Source organism: Fundulus heteroclitus, chromosome 2 (genome assembly GCF_011125445.2).
Source record: "Fundulus heteroclitus isolate FHET01 chromosome 2, MU-UCD_Fhet_4.1, whole genome shotgun sequence".
Classification (NCBI taxonomy): Eukaryota; Metazoa; Chordata; class Actinopteri; order Cyprinodontiformes; family Fundulidae; genus Fundulus; species Fundulus heteroclitus.
The window spans coordinates 33,134,925-33,160,724 of record NC_046362.1 but is presented as its reverse complement, the minus strand read 5'-3'; the positions used below and the strand labels follow the sequence as shown (position 1 = coordinate 33,160,724).

At 42.1% G+C, this 25,800-nt stretch overlaps 1 protein-coding gene across 2 annotated transcripts in view; it reads left to right on the top strand.

Moving 5' to 3' along the window:
• LOC105929629 (ankyrin repeat domain-containing protein SOWAHC) overlaps nt 1-25,800 on the top strand; it is a 64,298-nt gene that overhangs the window by 13,110 nt on the left and 25,388 nt on the right. For both annotated transcript variants that reach the window (XM_036125618.1, XM_036125624.1), the window contains exons 4-8: nt 150-268; nt 6,624-6,806; nt 18,238-18,282; nt 25,396-25,518; nt 25,728-25,739. In XM_036125618.1, coding sequence (XP_035981511.1) covers nt 150-268; nt 6,624-6,806; nt 18,238-18,282; nt 25,396-25,518; nt 25,728-25,739 — 482 coding nt within the window. The remainder of the gene's footprint in view (nt 1-149; nt 269-6,623; nt 6,807-18,237; nt 18,283-25,395; nt 25,519-25,727; nt 25,740-25,800) is intronic.

Sequence of the window (25,800 nt, the reverse complement as noted above, 5' to 3'; positions counted from 1 at the left end):
ACAATCTAAAGGAGTGATAAAGTCAAAATAGCGCCCTCTACAGGATCTTTTAATTTTTGCAGCGCCTAAAAGAGTTTATAAAGGGCGTGTAAACAGAATCACATTGTTCCTCTGAAGGTGTCTTGTTTTTTTTTTTCTCTCCCAACAAGCCTCCTGTCCGTATGAGAACCAAACACACCTGGACCTGACGTCTGCCGCGGCCAATCAGGATGAAGCTGAGGGGTCAGGTGGCAGCGTGCCGGAACTGGTGGTCACTGAGGCGGACCAGGTGGGTCCAGGGACAGAAATCGTCTTTATTCATGAGCTTTAGCGTGTATGTTTGTTCTCAGCTCTCAGGTATCTCCACGCTGAGCCTTTCTTCTGCCTTTAAACGACGTCTCTGATCAAAGCCCGGCCCTTCCTGACAGCCTCCTTTCATCAGCCTGCCACTTTCTTCTTCAAAAACGCTTTTCTGCTCACTTTTTATTATTTCCCCCCACAGTCTGTAAGTTTAGGATGTAATTATACCTGTGTGCTTGTCACACTGTGGATTTAAGACGTGCGGAATATTTTCAACAATCTATTTTTTTTTCTCTGTGAACTCTTTATAATATTTTTCGTTTCGTTCTGAATCCTGCTGCCTTTCATCACCAGCCCTCGACTCGGCTCATCCTGACACTTTTATTCTTATTTTCATCATCATCTGCTCATCAACTGCAACCACTGCCATTCGCACTTTTATTGCAGATGACAGCAGCCGTGGAGGTCCATCTCAGCAGCTCATTCACTGAGGGACACTTTCCTCTGAACATGCAGGGACATAAAACAATCAGCGTTTGAGACGTTATCTGTTATTTGTTGGTTCTAAAGCGGGACCGTTTTAACCCTGCTGTTTAACAGTTTAACGTTTTCAGTTAAGAAGATGATAAATGTAGTTTTAAAGTTTGTTTTGGGATGCGGCACAAGTTCTGGCTCCAGATCAGGGCTGGCCCAAGGTTGTTCGGGGCTTAAGCAGGATATGATTCGGGGCCCTTCTTCCTGTTAAGAACATAACTTAACGTCAATTTGGTGAAATGTTGGAAAGGGGGCCAAGTTCAATTGACTGACCTGAAAAGCAAACACATCATTGGTTCTTATTTGCTGAGATTTATGTTTGCACAAACCGAGCTAAAGCCCATAGCAAATACTAAACCTGCAGCGTCCGATTGTAACTGTGTTAATTCAGCAATCAAACAATGAAGTTAATTATTTTAACTCTGACATAGAAAACTCCAGTTCCTTTAATCTTAAATATATAAATTATTTAAAATATTTTAACTGATCTATACTGAAAACATAAAATTGCATACAGAAGTGTTCTCATTGTCAATACGGAAGTCTAAAACATGTAGATCTATGGTCTTCTAGTAGAAATCAACCACTTATGGTAGATCCCTGGTGGTTTGGGGTCCCCAAGCAGCTGCACAGTTGGTGCAGCCCTAGGGCCGGCTTGGTTCCAAATTTTTAGTGGCATTTACACATCATTCCTGCTCTTGTTTAACCAACAATAAACAGGATGTCATTGAGTTTTACACAATTAAAACGTTTTTTAGCTTCCCGAGGAACCAGTTTGATGTTCAGATGGAGCTCTAAGATAGTATCCATGTAGTCATCCTGTGGAAAAGGGGCATTAGGTAACTTTTTCCAGCGTGCACAGATTTTCAGATCAATACTATTGTTACCTTTTTGTGTTAATCCTTCACAAAGGTAATCTAGATTACCAGTAAAATATGTTAAAATTTGTAATTGTACCCTCAGAAAATGTAGATAAGTTGAGAAAGGGGTGTGAATACTTCCACAGACAACTGCAATTGCTCTGTATTAGGCTTTGTTTGGGTCTTTGTCTGCTCTAACAAACTGCTACCAGGGCAGTTTTAGTATTTTTTTTTATATATTGTTGTTCTGAGGTCCTGCAGAAGAAGTGGACTCTGTGGCGGCCCAGAAGCAGTTTTGTCCCTTTGTGGACCCTGTTCGGGACAGACCTGCAGCATTTCCTCGGCTGCTGAACCGCTGAGCAGAGTGGAAGAAGGTGGTCGGCGCCGCCTCTGAGGGAGAGACGTGTGGCAGAGTATCTAATAGACTTCCACGCTTCCTCGCTGATGTGAAGCACCTCCAAATAAGTTTCCTCTGCAGCTCGGTGGCACACGGCGCAGGAGCACTTTAACCAAATTGACTTTACTGATGTGAATTATGAAGATACTGATATCATGCATAAAGTTATTTCGCCCTCAGTAGAATTCAAATAAGTCCTCCCTGAGATGTTGATATGGGAACTAATATGAATGCAAATAGGATTAGGCTCCTGCATTAGTGTCTGATAAACAATTTACAGGCTTGAATGTTCACTGGGGGTTCGCTCTCTCTGCTGTTTGGGGAATGAGGCGGGGGGGAGCACTCATCACCTTATCAGGGTTAACCCTCCATCATCTGCTGCTGTTAGCCTTCACCGTGCTGCCGCTGCTGCAGCTGCAGGCGCAGGAAAATAATGAAGAAAAATCTAAATGCAGCCGATTATTGGAGGTCTTCACAGGCCGCACGGAGCTGGATTTCGTCCGTTTAAATCGGGTTTTAATCTGTCCTGAAGGAGAAAGGCTGACAAGAGGAGGATCTGAAAAATGAAACAAAAACAAGACGGGGCTCCATTTACTGCGAGGCCTGCAGAACGGTTTTTGCGCGACATGCAAGTCTGCAGCAGGTCGTTCTCTGCTCAGACAGCGACAGGAAGTGAACACAATCACACCAAGGACGGCTTACCAGCTGCAGAAAAACTGAAGGGGCTGTGGTCATATTAAACCCCTTTATCGTCATCCCCACTTCCTGTTTATCTGCAGAGTCTCAGTCTTGAGCCTTTTCGGAAAAAAAAAATATGCGTATGTTGCACAATGCCACATTTTCTTCTATATTCCTAATTTTTTATTTGTGACAACAAAAATAGATCAGTCAAATTAAAACTGAACAACAGCACAGGGCCTATAACATATCATTATTCATTTAACGGAAGCTAAACCAAACTGCAGGAGCTATGAATGAATTAAATACATCCACGCTTCTTCCACAGGATTTAGGAGTGAAATTATTAGGCAGGTGCTTCTGACTAGATGGTCGTCATCAGTGTAAACTCCTGTATGACAGCAGGTGTTTGGTCAGTTTGCTGCTCTTGGGCATACATGTGCGTGGTAACACAACGGCAAGAAGGTGAGACATCAGCAATGTATCTGGGAGGGGTTATAAAGGCCCTAGCTGAACTATTTTACCTCCGTCATCCTACAGAGAGAAAGTTTATTCACAAGTGGAAAACATTTCAGATACCTGCCAATCTTCCCAGGAAGACATATCTCAGCAAAAATTCACCCCAGGTTTAGAGTGTGCAACGTTCATCTTGCTTCATCTTAGACTCAGTTAGTCGGTTAAATGTCAGGAGAACTAGAGAAAGACTGAACTGGTTGGTCTTGTTTGGAAGAGGTTTCTAGGCACCATACCTGCAGGAAAGCAAACAGCAGAGCAGCACAACCACCCCATCCTTACTATGGAGCACGGTGGTGGAGGGCTGGTGATCTGGGCTTGTTTTGCAGTCACAGGACCCGGATACTTTGCACTCATTGAGCTCCTCTGTGTACAGAAGTATTTTAGAGTCAAGTATGAAGTCATCTGTCTATTGTTCTACGTCAATCTAAAGAGTGTGCTCCAGTAAATACTGATCAAGGACCAAACATTTATAGACCTTGATGTCTTAAAAGATATCCTAAAACCTTTGTCAACACTCATTAACAGATTTACCTGAATTGACGTGTAAATCTAAACCCGGTTGTATAATCCTGATCACAGTAAGACAACAAATTCGTTGCAGCCAATTCTTGTTTTATCGGTTTTTATCGTAGTTATTTGTTGCAGAACCAGTACGACATTCACGGCCGTTTATACTGGAGGGAAACCTCCGACAGGAACCGTATGGAAGAAATCAAATCTAACTCTTTGGTTTCTCCTGGTTTCTGGTTGAACCCGAACCAAAGCACGTTTAAGGTTTGGTTTATAAGTGAGATGTCCCGGTCTCCCTCCAATCCTGCTGACATGCAGCGTTTCCTTAGATACCAGGATGTTGTCTCTGAAGCGGTTGAAGCCTCTGTGCCAGGACCCTGTCTGGATTAAAAGCCTTATTTGAAGTGCAAAGCAGTGTCATTACTGTTTACAGTAACAACCACGTAAACCTGGAAGTAATTAGCAGGAATCAGAGTGATAGGTGTGATGTGTTTTCTCAGGCCTTCCCGGCGAGGCTCTTTGGATCTGAGTGGGAGTTTGTGTGATAATTAGCCCCCCTGGGACTGCAGTCCTCCCCAGTTAGAGGACAACCGCAGCTCTGTGAGATGTTAAAATGCAACTGCTGCCGTCTGCTGCCGACCGGGGCCTAATTGGACCGAACAGGCCGCGGCAGCCGGCGCCGCCTCGGCCTCGTGTGATGGTGAGCGCCACGTTCTGAGAGGCACGCTGACATTTTGTTGAGCAGTAAACACGCTCTCATATGCTAATGTAGTAGCTGCTTGAGAGACATGAGTGAGGATCAGAACTGTGGAGGTTCTTTGTCACCATTAAAACCCTAAAATACCTCTTTGGATGAATGTTTTGCTCCATCCTTCATTACAGATGGCTGCAGACAGACTACGGTGATGAAAAAAATCTGTTACAGTTAAGGTTATAAGAAAATAAAAGACTATTTGACACTAATATGACTGAAATATGATACAAAAACACTAAATGCAAAGATTGCACAATATTTAGCAAATATTTCATCATTGTAATATCAGCGTTTGCAATATTCATATTGCAAAGGACCTTATGTAGTGCAATAATTGTTGGCTGATACGTTATATTGCAAGTGCTATGAGCTTGCATCATACATGATAATGTAAAGTTTATCCAGTATCCAGTCTCAGGGCAGCAAAGCTCACCTTCAACACAAATCACATTTATACACACAAAGCACCGGATCATAAGGCGCATTAAATATTCTTCCCATGTGTGTAATATCACTCCGCCCCTCCGCGTACACAACACTTCCCTGTTTCTAACATAAGGCCAAAATTAGTTAAACTTTTACATTGCATTAACTTACTAGGTTTATTGTTGCTAGTGCGCAGTCTGGGCACGGGCTGCCTTACATGAATGCACTTCTAGTTTAAACATTTCAGTCAGGCAGTCTTGTAGACTGCTCAGGGGTCCTATCAGGTAGTGACACGGTCTACCGTAATGCTCAGAATATCCATCGAGGCTTCATTGTTAACCAAAGTTGTACTTACACATTTTAACAGATTTTTGTACCACATAAAATCAGTCAGTAAGCACAACAGTAATCGTATATAAGGCGCACCGGATTATAAGGCGCACTATACATTTTTGAGTGTGCCTTATAATCTTATAAAACAAAACAGTATTTTGTCTAGATCGTGTCTGAGTCTAGATTTTGATTTCCCAGGGAAAACAAGCCCTGGGGCTTTTAAATTTGATGTGTTCCCATTTGCTAGTGGCCATTTAGGTAAAACAGCCCAATGATGTATAGGGAGGTTTTTGAGGAAAGCTGCAGTACCACTCTGGTCCAGCAGGTGGCAAAAAGAAGCCAGCATAGGTCAAACAGACAAAGGCAGACTGAGAAGCTATATCCATATCCTGCCACCTGTCCAGACTTTGGCCCTGTCCCAATACTCACACTACACAAGTAAACCTAAATCCATGATCCATAATCCACTGAGAAACAGTATTCTGTGATGCTTGTGGCATCCATCCGATCAGATTTTAGCTAATTTTCCCACGCGTTTCATTCACATAATTCAGCCTGATTTCTGTAGACTACACCGCAAGTCTAGGGTCCAATTGCACTCCTATACGGTCCATCGCCACATTTTTAGAGGTGCAAGGGTGGAAGTGCGAATATTGGGACAGGGCCTTTGTCTGTTTGACCTTTGTTGTCTCCTTGCTGCCACCTGCTGGACTGGATGGAGAGCGCATAACTGGTTTTGGTGATGACATTACACCTCTTAGCACGTTTTACACCAGCCCTTCCCTATTCTTCCCGCCCAGCTCCACCGGGCTTGACTCTATTCTACTCCTGTTGATATAAACAAATAAAAAGAAAGTGCAGCTTTCCCCTGCCTGTGCAGGGACGCCAGTGATGGTGGGGGACAGAAGCAGAGAGGGGAGATGAGACTGTGATCTGTCTGCTCCAAAGTTTGCATTATGGAGTTAGAATTTAGAGCTTTATGAGTATTTTTTTTGCCTCAGCCATGGTGAAAATGACGAGGGGGATATTTAAATACAATACCAAGGACTTTTGTTTAGTTAGTTTCCCTAACTGGGAATCAGGGGTATATTTTGGGCATGAAGTTCTGTTGTTCATCCCCAGCTTGAGAGGAACATCAGAAAACTAACATGGTTCCTTAAAAACGTTCCTGTGATGGAAACAAGCCTTCATTCTGCACGCTGATGTAAACCAAAACCAGTTAATAGCTGAATCACATTTTCTCACAGATGTTCAGCACCAGCTACCCTCTTATTGTATTAAATTTGACGTCTGATGGTCGGATGAGATTAAACATTTAGTTTTTCATTCATTCCAGCACCGTCGGTCAGCAGCAGCTCCTCAGAGAGCAGCAAGGCCCGCAGACCTGGTGATCCCCGCAGCCGTCAGCGTGAGCAGCCTGACCTCCGGCTGTGATGCAGGAGACCTGACCTACTGCGACCTCCAGTCTCCCAGGAGCGACTCCTTCTCTGTGATCAGCGAGACAGCCATCTCCAGGAGGGTGGGTGCAGAAAGCATGTTCAGATGATGGCATGTGCTTAATTTTGTTTAATTATTCCATAACCTCAGATGGTTGCCAAGATCCTAAATAACTGGTTTCTTTACCAGACGTCATGTTCCAACAGTTCCTTTAGATCTTCTGACTGTTGGGTGGCATTCTTGTTTTTCCAACCATCTTCAGCTTAGATGCATGACTGATCGGGCCCTGAACTCTTCCACAAGAGCCACAAAAGCCCCATGTACCATTTATTAAATGCCAGTAAGAGCTTAATAAATTCCTGCAAAGGTCTAAAAAAGTTGCACATGACGTTCAAAAATTAAATCCCAATTAGGTCTTGATGAAAACTGCTGGTGTCACCTACAAAACACCTGATGGTGTACAAGAAGCAGATCCCCCCACTGATTCTGACACCCACTGGTCCTGAAGACCTTTCAACCAATGAGAAAGAAGATAAGTCAAGCCTTCAACCTTTAGCACTGCTCTTGGGATGTAAAAAATGGAAACTCAGATGGGAAATTAACTAATTATACAGCACCAATGTTTAAAATGCCATACGCGGCCAAAATATGCTTATTGAAAACAAGGTGGAGCTTATTAATTTCTGCCAGTAAACTGCATTATAAACGCTATGTTGCAGTTTAAACAGTGTTTTTTTTTTATTACACATCAGATGAAGCTGGAAAACACAAGATTAATATCCAAAGCCAGCTTTCCATAAAAAAACCAAACAAACAAAGATGTTAATTCTGTGTCAGAAACTTCGGTGTGCAGACTTAGCGAGCTGTCTTATGTCAGTTTTCAAGTGTGATATTCATGTTCTGAACAGAGGCCTCAGATGTTAACGGGACAAAACCACGGATCAGGGGCAAAAAAACAAAAAGCCGAATCATCTGCCTCAGAGAAACAGAAGCTGTTATCTTCTCCTCAGTTTCACTTATTGGTTTGTGAATAACCCTCTCTGATGGTGTCAGGAAACGCGTGTTGGGTTCAGAGGGAGTTTGAATCTCCAGCTGATTTACATGTGAATCTCATCCTGCCGGGTATCAGAGACCTAAACGGGCCCCGTCGTGTAGAGACAAACCTCTGAACTGAACAACAGCTGCCGTCCCTCTCAACAAAACACTCATGTTCCACTTTCATCACCGTCTCTGTGGAGGGGTCACCGGGGCCAACGAGGAGCCCGCCGAACGATGCTGTACCGTAATCATAATTCCCTTGACCCCCGTTGGCCCCTCAAGTCTTTGACAACGAGGGCCGCGCTTCAGAACAGAAGACGCCGGCGGTTCCAAAATGACTTTTTCATCAGGAACAATCGGGTGGCGGCGGCAGTGAATGAGAGGGCAGATTACATAAGACCGGGCCCCCCATCGACAGATAAGACGCTGCAGCGCCGCGGTTATCAGTCTCATTAAAACCTCCTCACTCACACTCGCCGCCTCTCAATCCATCCATTAGCAAAACACGATTGTTGGGAAATCTCAATCAATATGGTAATGTCGGGAGAGATTTCATCACTGGAAAGAGCAGAGCTGTTGAGGGGGCTGCCGCTCGTTGTGGTTTCTCTGGATCTAACGGCTCTGGCTGTTCAACGGACGAAGCGGCTTTCATGTGATGTTGGAGCGTATCAGTCTTCCCGGGATGCTGAGGTCAATGAGAATTAAATACAGACGTACTGAGTGAAACACTGACGCTCTTTTCATTGAGAGTCTGCCCTTAAATTGCTTAAACGATGTTGTTGTTGGTCAGGTTTGAGGCCTTCAAGTGGTAGCTGCAGAGAAATATTATCTGAGCATTCTTGCAAAAATTAGAAATTGCAAAGAAAAAAAAATGAAATGAAAGGGATCTATTTGTTTCACACATTTTAATTTAATGTAAAAAAAAATTAAACTAAGATATTTGAGTTTTTTTCTTCAGCTGATATTTTAATGTCCATCCATTCCTTTGTTTCAAAACACTATTTTAACTCCGGAGCAAGACTCCATATCGAACAGGTTGTAAAATGCTGTCAAAAGGGTGGTCCGTCGCCCATTTGCAGCCCTTGAAATAATTTCATACGGCCCCAGATTGCAGTTCAAGAATTAATTTTCCTCTCCAGCCAATTGTAATGAGCAGAACCAGAGGACGCAGAATTCCCCCAGACAAGACAGGTAACGTTTAAAGACTGTTTATTGGTCAGGGAAGCTTGGAGAATGTCTCTCCTGAGACTGGCTAGAGCTCAGTTGTCAGAGGGCAGGCAATGGGTCAGAACCGTGATGACAAAGGCAGGCAGGATGATCGAGGGGATAAACCAGAGTCCGTAGTCCGAGAGCCGGTCGAGAGTCAGAGCGAGGTGATCAGAGAAACACAGAAACAGGTCAGGAATCCAGGTAGCACAGATAATCAGGTCTGACAGGGGAAAGGCAGGCTCTGAGAATCAGGAGGCAGAAACTGGTCAGGTAACAGGCAGGCAGGCAGGATTGGACTCACCGGTGGCTCGTAATAATCTGGCACTAGTGACTGGTCTGAGGGCTGGTTATGTAGTGAGAGGTGCAGGTGTAACTGGTGAAGACTAATGAGAAACGGGGTGGAGCTGTAAATGTGTGTCAGGTGGAGAATCAGACCAGCACTAGTGCCAAGATTGTGGCTACGTTCACATTGCAGGCTTTAATGCTCAGTTCTGATTTTTTTGTAAAATCAGATTTTTTTTGTGTGGTCGTTCACATTTCCAAATATATGTGACTTGTATGTGATCTCCTGTGTGAACTGAATTCATACAACTTAAGTGTCCTACATGCGCAGTTGAGGACACGATGACGTCACACGTAGCCAGCGTGGTCAGTGTTTGCGGAAGAAAACATGGATTATAATGCTGGCGCGCATTTTGCGATCTTTAATTTCTTTTCTAACCAGAGCTTTCTCTCCATTGACTGCTCTTCTCATTGTAGTCCGCTATGGGTGTCGTTTTTCTTCCAGCTTCTGCATAGCAGGACACAGAATAGTGACGTTTGTCGAGTATCGGTGATGTACAGGTCGGATAAATGCGACCTGGCCATACAGACACAGGTCGCATTTGAAAAGATCAGATACGTATTGGATTCAGGACCACATATCCAAGTGGCCTGGATCGCATTTAAAAAAGTCAGATCTGTGTTGTTCAGACTGTCATGAAAAGATCAGATCCAGGTCGCATGTGGGCACAAAAATCTGAATTGGGTCACTTCAGGCTGCAGTGTGAATGTAGCCTGAGACACCAATGGAAAGATGAGCATTTTCTTTTGGGGGGGGGGTTGCAATTGTTGTGATCGGATTTTTACTGACAAATTTATATTTTCTTAAATGGAAAAACTTTTCTTACAGCCGTACCTAAAAATCCTTCTTGCTGTTATCTTGCTGTTATTTTAATATTGCACATAGGGCCACAAACATCCAGCAACTCTTTACTCACAGGCTCACCCATTTAGTAAACTTGTTCAAATACAGGAAAGATGTCTGAAGAAAGTTCTCGTAGTTGCTGGGAACTGACTTCAAATCTTCTTCGTACCAAAAAACACAAACAAACAAAAAAACATTTGCTTCAAAGACTGAGGAAACACTACACCCTTCTTTTATTAGGGCAAACTGGTGAGAGCCTATTTCACACCTACAATATCTTTTCTTATTTTCTACTTTGCTTCAATACATTATTGCATCTGTAATTAATTGATGAGCAGTTAAAAAGAAAATAAGTAACCATAAAATTATTTAGTGTTTTTGATTGGAAAAAAAAACGATGAAATAATGCAGATGAGCTGAACTAGTGAGCACTCAGTTATTTGTTGAGGGATTCGTGGAAAAGCGTAGCGAACACAGAGATCGGTTGGCTTGAGGAAGTCTGTTGAAAGTGTAGAAAAGCTCCTAGATTGGTGGTGCCTATCTCCAGCGGTCATTGTGCAAGAGGCGGGGAACGTCCTGGACAGATCACAAACCTGGTTTACTTATTTATATAAACTAAAGCCTGATGAGCTGATGGATAGCAGATGGCGAACAGAAAAAAAAAACATCAGAAATTTCTCATATCCCTGCAAAACACACCAGAAGCAGTTGCTCCAAGTCAGGAAATAATATTTCTGATGTCTTCGGTTCGTGTCTGAGTTGCCGGAAAACACAGATGTCCATCTCATCTCCAGTCCCTCAGAGGAAGGTTGGATGGGATTGTCATCGTTCTCCCTCCACAGAGCAAAACTTCATGAACCGTTCAAGGAATCTGGAGAATTTTTAAGGACCCACCCTAAGCTGGACAGTGATCTCTGATCCCTCATTCGACCGGCCCTTCATCAAGAACCATCATTCATCAAAAGCTGATAGAGCCACGTGGAAAAGGGCTCAGTTTGGGAAACCATTGTGTGGTTATGGTGAAGATTCTCAGTTATCCAGGTCATGGTCATTCAAAAAAAAAAAGGTAAAAAACAAAGCAACTGGACTTGTTTTCCGTAGTTGAAGACGTTTTGCTTCCTCTCTTGGAAGCTAACAACCCTAACGACTCCTTGTTACAGAGGAGTGGACCAGTTTCGGTCCAATCTGCTGGCTTAATGGCTTTAACGACCGCCCATTATTAAGGGGTGGTCCTGTTTCGGTTGAATTTGCATGTTATCTTAGCCATTACAAGGCCTTTGTTGGGCAATGGTATAAAGCTTGTTACTCAACATTACTTTTTGAATTGAGAAAGCTTCCGGGAGAGGAAGCGAAACGTCTTCAACTATGGAAAACAAGTCCAGTTGCTTTGTTTTTTTTACCTTTTTTTGCATTGTGTGGTTATGTTCATAAATGTGCAGGAGAAGAAGCCCCATGTTAAGTGGTGGCTACCTCCAGGGCTCAGAGTCATGTGATTTGGCCCGTCACAGAGACCATCAGTCAAACGGATCAGTGCTTAGACCAGGCTCTGCGGTGGAATGGGCTTGTATCAATATCCTTAGCAGAACTCAATTACACTTCTGCAAGTCGCAGCAATTTCGCGAAACGGTCCAGCAGCGATTTTATGGAAACAGATGCTGCCTTCAAGAACACATCTTTCCCAGGCACATCAATGCGTTCCTCACCAAGACGACTGAAAACCACATCTCAAACACATTCAGAGGAAGAAGAAGCCACTGCTACGGGTCTATCCCACCTGCAATCAAGCAAATGTTGGAGAAATGTGACAAATTTGATCTCTTATACTGTAACATCAGTTTGGAAGAAGAATGGGGCAAAAGGACTCCTGTAACTCCTCATGGATTGGTATCCTCAATGCTAGAAAGGCTTTAATTGAAGGAATGACAAAGTTAAAACACAAATAAAGACACGACCGGACAGTTGGCACTTAATTTGGAGATGATTGTGACCTTAAGTATGTAAGTGCTGAGATTTCATGAGGGAGATCTGGAACAGCTTGTTGTTTATGGGAAAAGAGACGGCTCTGGTTTGGTTTGCAGCTTTTTTTCCCCCCCCCCCCCCTGTTCTCTTGAACATTTAGTAATTAGGGAAACATTTAAGCTGTAAAAACATACAGGTAAGCCCTGGATACTGCTCACTAAGATCCTCTAAATTCTGCGGAAATACAATATCACAGGTTGTACAGCAGGTAACTATGGCATTGCTATGAAATGTTCATAATTGTGCAGCTTATTCTACTGTAAAAATGTAAAAGCATGGTGATAGAGCTTAACAGATGGAGCTGACGGCTTTGTTAATTCTATTAGAGCTGCCAGCCTAGTCCTGCAGATACTGATTTCTCAAAGTTTAAATCAAATGAGCGGTTCTTTGATGTCATAACAGCTTGATCATCGGGGAGTCATGCTACCGACTCCATGGCTTCTGACTCTGTCAGCGCCTTCACTTCCCAGCATGCCTCACTCTCAGGTTAGGACTCTGCGCCTGTTGTTGTTTTTTCTTTGTGCGAAGAAGAGACTGACGTGTGAGGAGTTGGCTGCTCTGATCACAGAGGAAAAAAGAGGAGAACGGAGACGGCTGTGCTCCTCCTGCTCCCTCTCATGCAAAGAAACGGAGTTGAAGATCCTGCAGAGGTCGTGGAGAAGATCAGCAGCTTAAGCCGTCTGCAGGGAGACTAAGATACAATGAAAGAAAGATCGAGATAGGGAGAGAAAAGTCTGCATGAGAATAAAAGGCACAAACCTTCAAAATGTGTCGCTTCTCATTTCTTCATATTTACAAAAACACAGTTTGACAGAAATCAAATGGCGTTTTAACACCAAAAGGGTTAGTAAATGTCCCCCTCCACACAGCCTCTGGATTTTTTCAGCTGCTTTTAGCTTCCACTTTGACATTTGTCCAGCTCTAAACTACAGTTTGAGCTCTTTTTGGGCCTCTTTTTAAATGGTAAAGTGACTGAGCTTTTAGAGCAATTTTCTACTCAAACCAAACACTCACAGAGCCACATTCATACAGCAACACCCACCATTACACACAAATCCATACAGTGATCGATGGGCAACTAGGGGTTTTGTGCCTTACCAAAGGGCATTTTGACATGAGGCAAGAGAGGAAGCTGGAATCTAACCCAAAACCTGCATAATACTTATCCACCTCAACCCTTTTTGAGCCCTTTTTAACACACTCATCCACCCAAACCCTGAATATGACCAATGTAAAAAATCCCACTGATCAACTTCTTCCCAATTATCAACCCCTTTTCTTTCCACTCGTCCATCTTATTCCTTTTTACCGGCTTCTTTTTATCCATCTCATCTATCTCATACGTTCTCTTTGCCTATTTTTTTTATCCCACTCTACAACATCCTCCTTTTTTACAACTCCACACGGTTCCTCATGACCCCCTTTGTTATGATCCTTTGCGGTTTGGATTTTCTGGGATTCTTTTGTCTCTTTGTTTTCAGCATTTTCCTGTTGTTTGTGTTCTCTAGGCATTGCTTTTTCAGTTCGTTCATTTAGGTTTAGTTTTCTGTTAATTATTATTCTCTGCTTTTGTACATTTGGTGTTTTTTTCTGTCAGAATTTCTCTTGGTTTGATAGTTTATTTATATCTCTGTTCGGCTACATTCATGTTAATTAGTCTTCCTTTCTCAGTTTCTTTGCACTCCATCTGCCCCATCTGCTTCATGTGATCTCCTGATTAAGTAACCTGTATTTAATTCAATTCAATTCAGTTTTATTCATATAACGCCAATTCACAACACATGTCATCTTAAGGCACTTTAAAAAGTCAAATTCTATCAAATCCTCCTACAAATTGGTCAGAAGCAGCAGGTTGCATCAAGTCTCTCCAAGCAGCATTCACTCCTCCTGAAAGAGCGTAGAGCCACAGTGGACAGTCGTCTGCATTGTTGATGGCTTTGCAGCAATCCCTCATACTGAGCATGCATGAAGCGACAGTGGAGAGGAAAACTCCCCTTTAACAGGGAGGAGAACCTCCAGCAGAACCAGAACCAGGCTCAGTGTGAACGCTCATCTGCCTCGACCCACTGGGGCTTAGAGAAGACAGAGCAGAGACACAGAAAGCACAGAAGCTCACATTGACCCAGGAGTACTTTCTATGTTAGATGGTAATAGAGGATGATCTGCCTCCCCTGGATGATGTCACAGCTAACAGAACGCCAGACCAGGTGTACCTTCTATGAAGAGAAAAATGACAGAACAAAAAGTTAAAAGTTGAAATAACAACAAACAAGCAAATTGGAGAGCAGTAGGAGAACTCAGCAGAGTGAGAGAAATAGGCCCTGATGTCCTCCAACAGCCTAAGCCTATAGCAGCATAACTATAGAGGTAGCTCAGGGTAACATGAGCCACTCTGACTAGAAGCTTTGTCAAAAAGGAAAGTTTTAAGATTAGTCTTAAAAGTAGACGGGGTGTCTGCCTCACGGACCAAAACTGGGAGTTGGTTCCACAGGAGAGGAGCCTGAAAACTAAAAGACTCCTAAATATGTATTCTATTAATTTTTCAGTTAATTTATCATATCCTAATCAATTTTCACAGTGTCATAGTACTGTAGATCAGTGTGTCGTCTCATCCATTATACATTTTATCCTTTAATTTTTATCCTTTCATTCCGTCAGAGGTTTACAATAACCAGTGATCAGAACTGGCCAACGAAATCTGTAATCAGTGCATCTAATTTTTTTGTATACTATCGTTACAATAGTGTCACCAAACATACAGAGGTCCTATATAAACAGTGTTTAGCCATTTCATCCAGCAGCTTTAAACTAAAAACATATTCAGTTTTATCTCTTGTGGCGGAAGGAAAAATGTTAAAATCTGTTTTGTTAGAAGATGACCTTAGATAGATCAATATCTCTCTGTTCTTGGACCAAGATAACTCTGGAGTTAGAAGCGTAACCACAACTTATAACCGTTAATGTAGTTTCAACTGCTCCAGTTTCAGGTGCTTGTTTTAAACTCCTCAAACTTAATTTGACGAGGAGCGGCGTTGCAGCTTCAGCGCTCCTAACGACCTTCAGGGAAGTGGGATTACGGAGTCAGGAGTCTTAAAGTCATAAAGCTTAGTCCTGTGTCAGTGGAGCAGACTTCATCAGAGGCTTTAATACATTTTGATCTGCGTCGCTGAACTGCGGGGGAACGTCTTCGTTCCAGACGCACCGAGCTTCAAGCTTCTCCTCACCGGAACGAGCCTGCTCTGGTGGTGACGCACGATCAGATCCCATCTGCAGATCTGAGCAGCCGACTCAGACGTCAAACTTTTCTAACAGGAAGAATCTGAATCCTAAAGGAAACCCAACAGCAGGACTTCATTGGAGTTATTCAGGATAATTATGATAATCTCGGCATCGTTATTTAAATGCCAGATCTTTGGAGGTTTTCATGAACAAATAGAAAAGGTTTATTAAAAAAAAATACTATCACTATCATGCAGAAAATGTTTTTCAAAACATAAAAGATGCACAAAAATAGAAAATTTGGTCACAGATCTGATTTGATTCATAGTACCTGAGGGTATTGTGTTGTATTCCTTTGTTAAAATACAGTTCATTATTTAATGTTTCATTTTTGCTGAATGCTTAATTTCTATTCAGCTGTAATTTAGAAATTTAATCACATTTTTTTGCTTTATTGTAATTTATTGGATAAAATCGTTTATTTTTAATTCCTTACTTCTTTCACAGTCTCCCCTCTTTGTTCGTTCTACAGACATAGTTTTCTACAGCAAACCTCAATAGATGTATGGTTTCATCGTGGGTCTTTATTTAAAACTCAGATTTGGCTTTGAGGCGCAAGATTAAATGACAGGAAGGACTTTTTGATCTTAATGATGTTCAGGACTGTCGCTACAACTGTTCTTCTATGGTATGTTGTAGAGATAAATGATTTGTGAGGTGTGTTTTTTATTCATTGTTTTCCACTTCAGTCTTTATTCTGTGAAAAGCGGGAGGCGAAAACACGAAAATCAGAAACACTTTATAGGTTAATTGTGCCTAAAAGTGAAAATGTCATCAGATAAAACCTCTCTTCTCTCTAACGGTGCATCTCCTCCTTCATGGAGCGGGCTTTTAAACCTCGACCCCTCAGGTTTCACCTCCTGTTCTGCTCTGCAGGGTTCCAGCGACCAGGTTGGAGGCTGCACCTTGTAAACACCAGCAATTAGGATGGGCAATGGGCGTTCAGAAAACCCTGCTCCTGAATGGTGATGAAGAGGAGGCAGAGAGGGAGGGGGGGGGTCTGACAGAAGATCTGAGGAGGGGGAGGAAAAACCAGCCGGCCGTGTTTTGACAGGATGAATAGATGGAGGAGTGAGAGCGGCTGGGAAAAGCTTTTGTTATGCAAACCTGCTGCTGCTTTGTCGGAGGAAAACCTGGAGACGATTTCTATCTCCTCCGAACTGATGGAGCTGAATCCAACGTGGAGTCAGATCTGCTGGAGCTGTCAGGTCACATGAGGAGAAGTCGCCAACCACAGCAGCTGTCTTCAAACTTTCACACCCTACCGAGTGTGAAGAAGCACTTTAACAGCCCTATTAAAAAAAAAACTACCGATCCAGATTTAAAGTTGCCTGGATCAAAAATTCTCCAGGTTTTCTGAAGTTTTCCTGGACATTTTTCAGTTCAAATTAAACCACATAAGTCATCTCTTCCTTCCAGAGATAAACTAAAAACTGGCCCCTTCATCTTTTCACCGAGCAGTAAAATCAGCAGCTGTGGACGTCCAAATCTTTGTTTACTACTTACTTTCTTACCTTTAGTTCACCTCCGCAAGGAGCCACAATCATTTAGTGAGACACCTCACTGAGACTGTGTTGGGTTACTATTAATGAGAGAGATGAAGAGCAGCTTCCTCCTCCTCGTCTCCTGGGACTCCCTCCTCAGCAACACAGCGACGCAGTGAACGTCCATCATAACACCAGGACGCTGCTGCCAGGCAGGAAGGAGATGAGCCGTTCCTCCTTTATTTCCCACAGTCCTTAGGATGATGCAGTTTCTCCTCATTGTCATCATCAACAACAAGGCGGCAGCTCATTGTACAAAACTAACCCGAGTCACGAGGAGAACCCTGAGGAGAATATGCCCTGATCGCTGCATCATGGAGTTGATCTGGATCTGAAGCAGGAAACCAAACCGAGCTAAGGCTAATTAAACCAATAAAACTAACAAAATAGAGGGAAATCTAAATCAGAGACGCCCTTTTCAAATCTATCACTGAAACCAATTCTAATCTACTTTTAAAACTGGTCTAAATCCAGATCTTTAAACCACATCAAAACTGTTACAAAGGTGCACTCAGAATGACACAAATATATTGAGAAAGCTTCCTGAAGAGGAAGCGAAACGTCTTCAACTACGGAAAACAAGTCCAGTTGCTTTGTTTTTTACTTTTTTTTTGGAATGACCATGACCTGGATGACTGAGAACCTTCACCAGCATATAGACACAAATATAGTTCATAACCAGTAAGACCAGCACTAATGTGACAAACCAGTACCATACATAAATAAAATCACAACAGTAGCCATAAAATAGCCCCAAACAGAACCATAAACTGGACCAAAATTATTCTCATTACTTAAATCAGTAAAACAAAATTTCCATTTGAAAATAGTTTAAATTATGTACAAAAGTTCACTCCCATCATCACAATTTGGTATTAAACTTCACGAAACCAATCCAGCACCAGTCCAAAATTAGTCTTGATCCAAACTATATACTGCTCTGAGATTCATTTCCAATTGTGTACAAAAACTAATTTAAAAGCTTAATTAAAAATCAGCTTAAAACCTCCCTTCACATGAGGTATTAAACTGCAATAAAAAAGGACTTCACTCATAAATCCCATCCCAAACTTTTAAAAGCCAGTCCAGAAAGGGTCAAGAACCTAAATCAGTGAACCAAGATCAAATTCCAACACATAATGTTGGATATTTCTGATTGTGTCAAGAAAAAAATGTCAGAAAATACATTCAAAGTGATGAATAAGTTTTAACGTCTGAGAGATCTTGATGTTTTTCAGAGCGAAGAGGACGATACGAGGAGCGTCACTGCTTCATCCGTCATGGTGAGCTCATGAAAATCAGTGTGCATGTGTGTGTTTGTGTACTTGTTTATGCTACCTCCTTGGGATCTCTTAAAGGGCCGTTCACATTAAACGCCAACGGCCCACAGATGTCGGTGCTGTTGCTCGCCTGACACATCGCTGGCAGCTGGCATGGCAGGCGACAGCTGCTGCACAGCGGGCGATAAGCCAGAAATACAGCAGCACGACGGCGCCATCTAGTAACGCTTTCACTTACCTCCCACTCCAGCCTCCTCAGTCACTCTTCCCCAGGCGTGGTCCGTTCTGGACTCGTCTCAGAAGTAATAATTGGTTGAGTTATACAACTCAGGCCGACCGCAGATCGCCACTTTCAGCTTTTCTTCCATGTTGAATTAGAACCGCTTCGTCTCCCCACGTCACATCCACATCCAGTTCTTGATTGGTTGTCACGACGCAACAAGACAAAAAAGTTCAGATTTTTCAACAACTGTTGCTTCGCATCCATCGCAGCCGTCGTGTCGCTCTGGCTTCGCTTTGATCGGCACGGTCTGTGTGGAACGAGCAAAACACGTCGTGTCAACCAATCAGGGACTGCCTGTTGTTGAGACACACGGCGAATGAGCGCACTAGAGACAAACCTTTTTTTAATCAAAATGGGCGATAAAAACAAAAAATTAATGTTGACATGGGATGTAGTAAGGAATGCTCTTTAATGTTGATTTATGCTTGATGCATGTATATTTGGCGCGGGAATGAGATGTATGGACACAACAGTTGCAGCATTTCTGCTCTTTGAAGCTCTTCCTCCGAAGTAGCACTATTCTCCTAGACTCTAGAGGGCAGCGTTGTGCTCATACACAAAGCGTACTGCACCCCACTACACGTAGAAGTAAAAAACACAGTTTTTTCCAACATTTAACCCTCTTACTTTGTTCCAAGAGTGACACCGATTTCTGTCCGGGAATTGCTAACAACTTGACGATTTCGATAATCTTTTTGGGCCGAATCATAAAGATGTCTATATTTACAAACCTCCACCAGAAGAAGCGCTTGCTCGTCTGCCATGTTTTTCCACATGGGAATGCTCACGTAGCTAGTAAATTACCCATTTGCGCGGTGCAGAATCTTTGGCCGTGCAAAGGGACATGGGTGGCTTTGAAAGAAGCTGTTTTAATTTGGCCCTTAAAAGGATTAAATCATTCATCCTCCTCTCCTGCATCCGAGTTGGATGGTTTGTCATTCAGCCTCTTGCTCTGCTTCCGCTGCTTCTGTCTGTCAACAGGAAATCCAGAAATTCAAACAGACCAGGAGTGCGGTAAAAAAGGTTTATTTGCCAGAAGTAACTGGTAAGAATCTACTGGTAGCTTGAGCTATCTTTGCTTCTGTAAAGCAGCTCCTTCTGTCACAGAGAAACCAGCAGAAATCACCGCAGCATGTCAAGATGTAAGTAGAGGCTGTGGTTTGGGGGGGAAGAGCGCTGGCTTGAAACTCAGAGAAAGCGTTATTCAGAGGGGCTGAGGCTAGATTAAAATCTGGGCTACAGGCTTGGGTCACACACAGGGACAAAAGCTGAGTAGAAGTCTGACAAGTGGAAGGCAGGTAAGGAAATCCAGAGAACGAGGTTGAGGTTGTGACGAGGAAGTGGGAGTAACACTAGACATCTACCGGCTAAGGCTTTCCATAATTTGGCACTTTCTGACTGGCTGCAATGGGTTTAGGAGGAGAAGGGAGCAGGTGTGTGGGATGAGCTTGATTGCAGCGGAGATGCAGGATCGCAGATGCGGTGAATGATGCTGATTAGAAGATAAGATAAGATAGGCTTTATTGATCTCACAATGGAGAAATTCACTCGCCACATCGGCTCATACAAGAAGGTGCAGAGTAGGAAAGGTGCATTCAGTTATATACAGTGAATCTTCATATATACAATACAGAGCAGGGAAGGTGAAGCAGAAATGAATGGAAGGTATTACAAACTCCTAATATGGGAAGACACACAAACCTGTGTTTGTGTGGATGAAACTTCCCACAGACTGATCCTCCTCTCCCCCTCCCGCCCAAACTGTTCCCAAGACGTTACCCCATAATCACCGCCTTCTGGGACGCCGCGCCGGCTGCTCATTGGCTGTGACGGCCTCCCACTGTTGGCAGACTGGAACCAGCGGGGGTAACTGGAGCTAAGCAGAGGCTGTCGCTGAAACGTCTGATGGGAGCAGAAATGGAAACCTGCCTGCATTTCAGCTCGTAGGATCTGGGTATGATTCACGTTGGGGTTGATGCTCACTCATTCATTAGGAGACGATGGTCCGGACGCCTCCTTCAAGCAGGAGGTGGACCTCTCCACGACCGGCGTGGCCAATCAGAACATGAGTTGCAGCTAATTAGGAAAACCTTCAGAGTGAAGTCGAGTCAGGATGGCTGCTGCTGTGTTCTGAGATACCGCTTAAAAACAACTCACCTCATAATTCAGCTTATTTGGTTACATCGCAAACTTTTCAATAAATAAGAGGACACTTTTCACAAAAGCGCAAATCTTTGTAAGTTAGGAACCGAGATCAATCAAAGCAACAATAAAGAGAAAAACAATTGTGGCAGAGCTGTTTTAAAAACTTTATGGATGGATAAAAATCAGCACTTCATGTTAAAAAACAAATTTTGCTTTAGAAATTGATCTAAAAACTAGAAAATTGTGGAAGTTGGCAAAAAGAGATAAAACAGGAACTTGATGTCTCAGTTTTATTAAATGGAGTACTTATATCACAACAACTCTTTTCACAAATCTTTCATTCCCCTTCCCAAACACTTCCTGTACCAAACCCCTTCACAACGAGAGCCTACATTCTGGTGGGACATTTACACGTAGGTGTCCACCACGACATCATGAAAATGTTTAATATATTTAGTGTCTTTTGGGAAGTGAAACACATACATTATATGAAGTCATTACACAAAAAAAGCTTGAAATAATTCCTTCTATTTCTTGTAATCTTGATGATTCAAGGAGTAGAATCTTTATCTTCCTTTGGCTCGTGTTTGTTCATGTATGAAACTAAGTAAGTAAATATGTAATTGTAAAAATGTAATAAATGCCTGAACAAATAAATACGATTTGATTTGATTTGATTATGACTGACAGACGTTGCTAAATCGAAATATGATGTTTCCAAAAAATTTGAATATGGCATAGGATTGATAAAAAGTATATTTTATCAATCCGTTTATTTTGTTTTTTATTGCTAGGTTGGGGCTCCTTTTACATAAATTACTGCATCAATGTGGCTTAGCATGGAGGAGAGCAGTCTGAGGTTCTGCTGAAAGCCCAGGTACACTGCAAAAACAGAACTAAAAATAAGTCACATTTTCTTGAAATCAGTGTATTTGTCCTTGATTTGAGCTGGTAAATAAGATTATCTACCAATGGAATGAGTATTTCGGCCCCTAAAATAAGATACTTACATATTCTGCCCTCTAAATAAGACTATGGAGATGAGTTGTTCCTATTTTAAGTGCAAAAATCTCATTCCGTTGGCAAATCATCTTATTTACCTGCTTAAATCAAAGACAAATATACTCATTTCAAGAAAATTTGACATATTTTTAGTTCCGTTTTTGCAGTGTAGCTTCGGGTTATCTGCATCGCTGGTTCTGCTCACTGCAAAAACGGAACTAGAAATAAGTAAAATGTTCTTAAAATCTGTATATTTGTCCTTGATTTGAGCAGGTAAATAAGATGATTTGCCAATGGAATAAGAATTTTGCACTTAAAATAGGAACATTTCATCTCAATCATCTTATTTCAAGTGCAGGATGTCTAATTATCTTATTTTTGGGGTCAAAATACTGTCCAATTCCATTGGCAGATAATTTTATTTACCTGCTCAAATCAAGGATAAATACATTAACTTTAAGAAGATTTTACTTATTTTTATATCGGTTTTTGCAGTGCTGTATCTCATCTCCCTCTTTGCGTGGCAGTCCTCTGATGGCTGCGCTTTTTCCTGTTGCTGGTGAACCTTTTTCCGTCACTGTTGTGATCCATGGAGATTTGGGTTTGTTTTCATCAATTCCCTGTTGTTCATTACGTTCTATATTATCCATCCCTTGTTCTTAGTTCCTTATTTTATTCCTTTGTTCTGTTCCCTGTGTGTTCTAGATTATTTTCTGTTGGATGTCTGTTTGATTTTCCCTTTGGCTTGATGTTTTATTTTTTGTATCCCTGTTCATCTCAATTTATGCCAATTGGTCTTCCCTCCTAGGTCTTCCTCTGCTCCTTCTGCCCCGGCTGATTCACATTTTCTCCTAATTAACTCCCCTGTATTCAGTGCGATGCTCCACTTGTCTCTCAGGATATCTACTCACAGATTCCCATTGGTCTCTGCTGGATTCTCCTGTTAATCTGCCTTTTCCACCTCGTTACAGCGACTCTGCCCTTATTCCACATCTTGGACGTTTTCCGTTGTAATTATTAAATAATAATTATAAACTACGTTCCTGTCCACAACTCCAAATACACACTTCATGACAACCACGCTTTTTCCTTCCACTCAACTTTCTAAGTAGGCATTAACTGTTTCACTATATTCTATATTTTTGAGACAGAATAATTACAATTACAAGAAATAAATGCTGGCAATATTTCTGGGTCAAAAACCTTTTCACAATGTTAATCTTTTTATGTGTAGCTCTGAAAGAGATGCCTGATGGTTTGTCTGCAGCAATAAAAACCAAATGGATTAATTGACACAATTTAAAATAGTTACCTAAAACAAAATCAATAAAAATCAGATCAGCCAGGGAGCAACAACAGAATAAATAAGAATCAAAGTTTCAGAGAAACGACTTTTAAATACTGAAACCAAAACATGATTTATTATCTGTTACTAAGATGTTTGAGCTGTAAGATGATGTTGATTTTAAAGATTCCTAGAATAAAGATTAAAAAGCGTCTGCAAGATGTAATAAATAAAAATAAAACCCATTATCATTCAAGTAAAGATGGTTAAACTTATGGTTCAAATATTTACATTATTGTTTGGTAAAAAAATATTGTTATAGTCAGAATTTCACCTTAACGTGTTTTAATCCTCAGAGACATATTTCATTGTTTCACGTCAGACAGATCTATTGTCACATTGTTTTACTTTCCAACCAGAGACGCCGCCAAACATCCGCGGTTTTCTCTGTTCTGTGTAGACGTCTGACAGCGAGCGTTTTGGCCCGGAGCCTCGCTGCGCTGTCGGGTTGAAGGACGGCCTCCCCCTGAGCTGCTCAGCCGCTCTAATTAACACCGAGGTGTCAGGTAAACAGTGGCGACGGCCCCGCACGCCGCTGATTAAAGGCCCGGGTGGTGCCGCGCGGCGCCCCGCTGGCCTGTAAACACCGCTAATGACATCATGACCCTTTCGCGGCCTGCGGCCCCCACCGGGGCTAAAGGGCAACGAGGACGCTCTGCTGAAGGAGCTGCAAACTGCGTCCTGATTCAGGAGCTGCGTCGTCTGAAAGTTACGAACGGATCCTTCAGAAGATTTCTGCAGCGTCTCTTCCTCGTGCATCAAGCGGTGATGTTCAAATCGTGCATATCTGAACACCAGCACAGCTTGGCTTGTGTTTATACCAACACCTGAGACTCTCTGCAGTACCACAGAGAAAAATATGGCTACCACAGAGAAAAATATGGCTACCACACTGCAGGAATGGCACCGACATAGACGTTCAGGGTCACTATGGGACATTTGTCCCTCAGTTTCTCCTGTGGTGTCCTTTGGGTCACCGTCCATCAAGTTTCCTTTGATGATATATCTCTGTATTTGCGCCATTAAGCTTTCCTGGAATCCCGCCCCACAGCATGATGCTGTCACTACCATGCTCCAGCTTGGCAGTGGTACTGGGAAGATGACGAAAAGTGGCTACTTTCCACCTGAGAAAGAGTTTAAAACAGAGACCAAACAGCTCAATCTTGGTTTTCACAGAGCAGAGAAACTTGTCCCTCACACCCTGAGGCTGGATTTTAGGTGTTTTCAATGAGGAGATGCTGCTATTCAGTCGCCCTGCCGTAAAACTTTAACCCAGGGGTTCCCAAAATAAAAGTACCAGAGACAGACGACCCCCTATTGGGTGTAATTTTATGTTTTTTACAAAAAAGCACATTTTTTCCTCTGTGTTAAAATAAGGAACGATGAGCATCTTATAAAGTAGTATCGTTCTTACAAATAAGAAAATATTCAATCTTTTTAGCATCGAATTGTTATTAGTATTAGGACGTTGGTGGGTTAAGATGCAGAATTGAATTTCTCCATTGTGAGATCAATAAAGTTAAATTATTATTATTATTATTATTATTTTATTATTATTATTATTTTATTATTATTATTATTATTATTATTATTATTATTATTATTATTATTATTATTATTAAACAATTGGGCAAAACAATTGTGTGACTTTATTCTCTCAATATTATGACTTTATTCCCATAATATTTCAACTTGATTCTCATAATGTCATGACTTTATTTCTGCAAAGTTATTTATTCTTGTACACAATATTATGACTTTATTCTCATGATTTCCAGAAAGGAAATTGTATTAGGACCATAGTAGATTAATGAATAATAGATTTTTGGCCACAAAGGAGTACATTTCCACAATATTTTTAGATTTATTTCACATATTTACAAGAAAAAACACTTGAATGTATTCTGATGTTGTTGAAAGTTGTAAATATATATCCATCCATCCATTTTCCGAACCGCTTTATCCCTCATGGGGTCGCGGGGGGTGCTGGTGCCTATCTCCAGCGTTCATTGGGCGAGAGGCAGGGTACACCCTGGACAGGTCTGTAAATATATATGTAAAAAAAAAAAAAAACATTTCCTAAATGTTAGTGCCAGGCTAAATTCCACTGTAACAAAAAAAACAAAACAAAAAAAACCCCACATGATTTCTTTAAAAAACATAAATGGAAATTATTATAAATATTTCAAAACACATGAAGTTGTTAAGATAAAGTTTGCTTTGTAAACTGAAGCCTCACCAGCTCCCTCTGCTGCTCTGGGGTTCAACCAGAAGGTGGATAGATGGATCTCTGCTTGTCTTCCTAAATTGCCCGGACCTCATCTTGTCCCCCAAATCCCAGTCTCTGTTCCACAGGGTGCAGCTGGAGCCTCTGGAGAAGGACTGGCTGCGGAGTTCAGCCGTGGGGAACGTGGCCGCTCAGCGCCTGCTCCTGGCTCAGGAGCCCGGCCTGGTGTTGAAGAAGGTCAGCGTCTGAAACTGAACCGAAACGTCACCCTGGAGGAAGCGATCCTTGTTCTGCCCTGTGTCCTAGTTCGGATTAAGGCTCTAGATCATTTCAGGAAATCAGTTTCATGTAGTAGAAGTCTTGTTTCATCCCTAATTTCTTTATATTTAGCTTGCATTTTCTTTCCATGAACCCATTTATCTGTGTTTCCTCTCTGCCACCGTAAGGACTTCATCACTGTGAGTAAAGCACGATTTCATTCAGATCGGTTGTCGCTTAAAGCGTCACATCGCAAAAAGG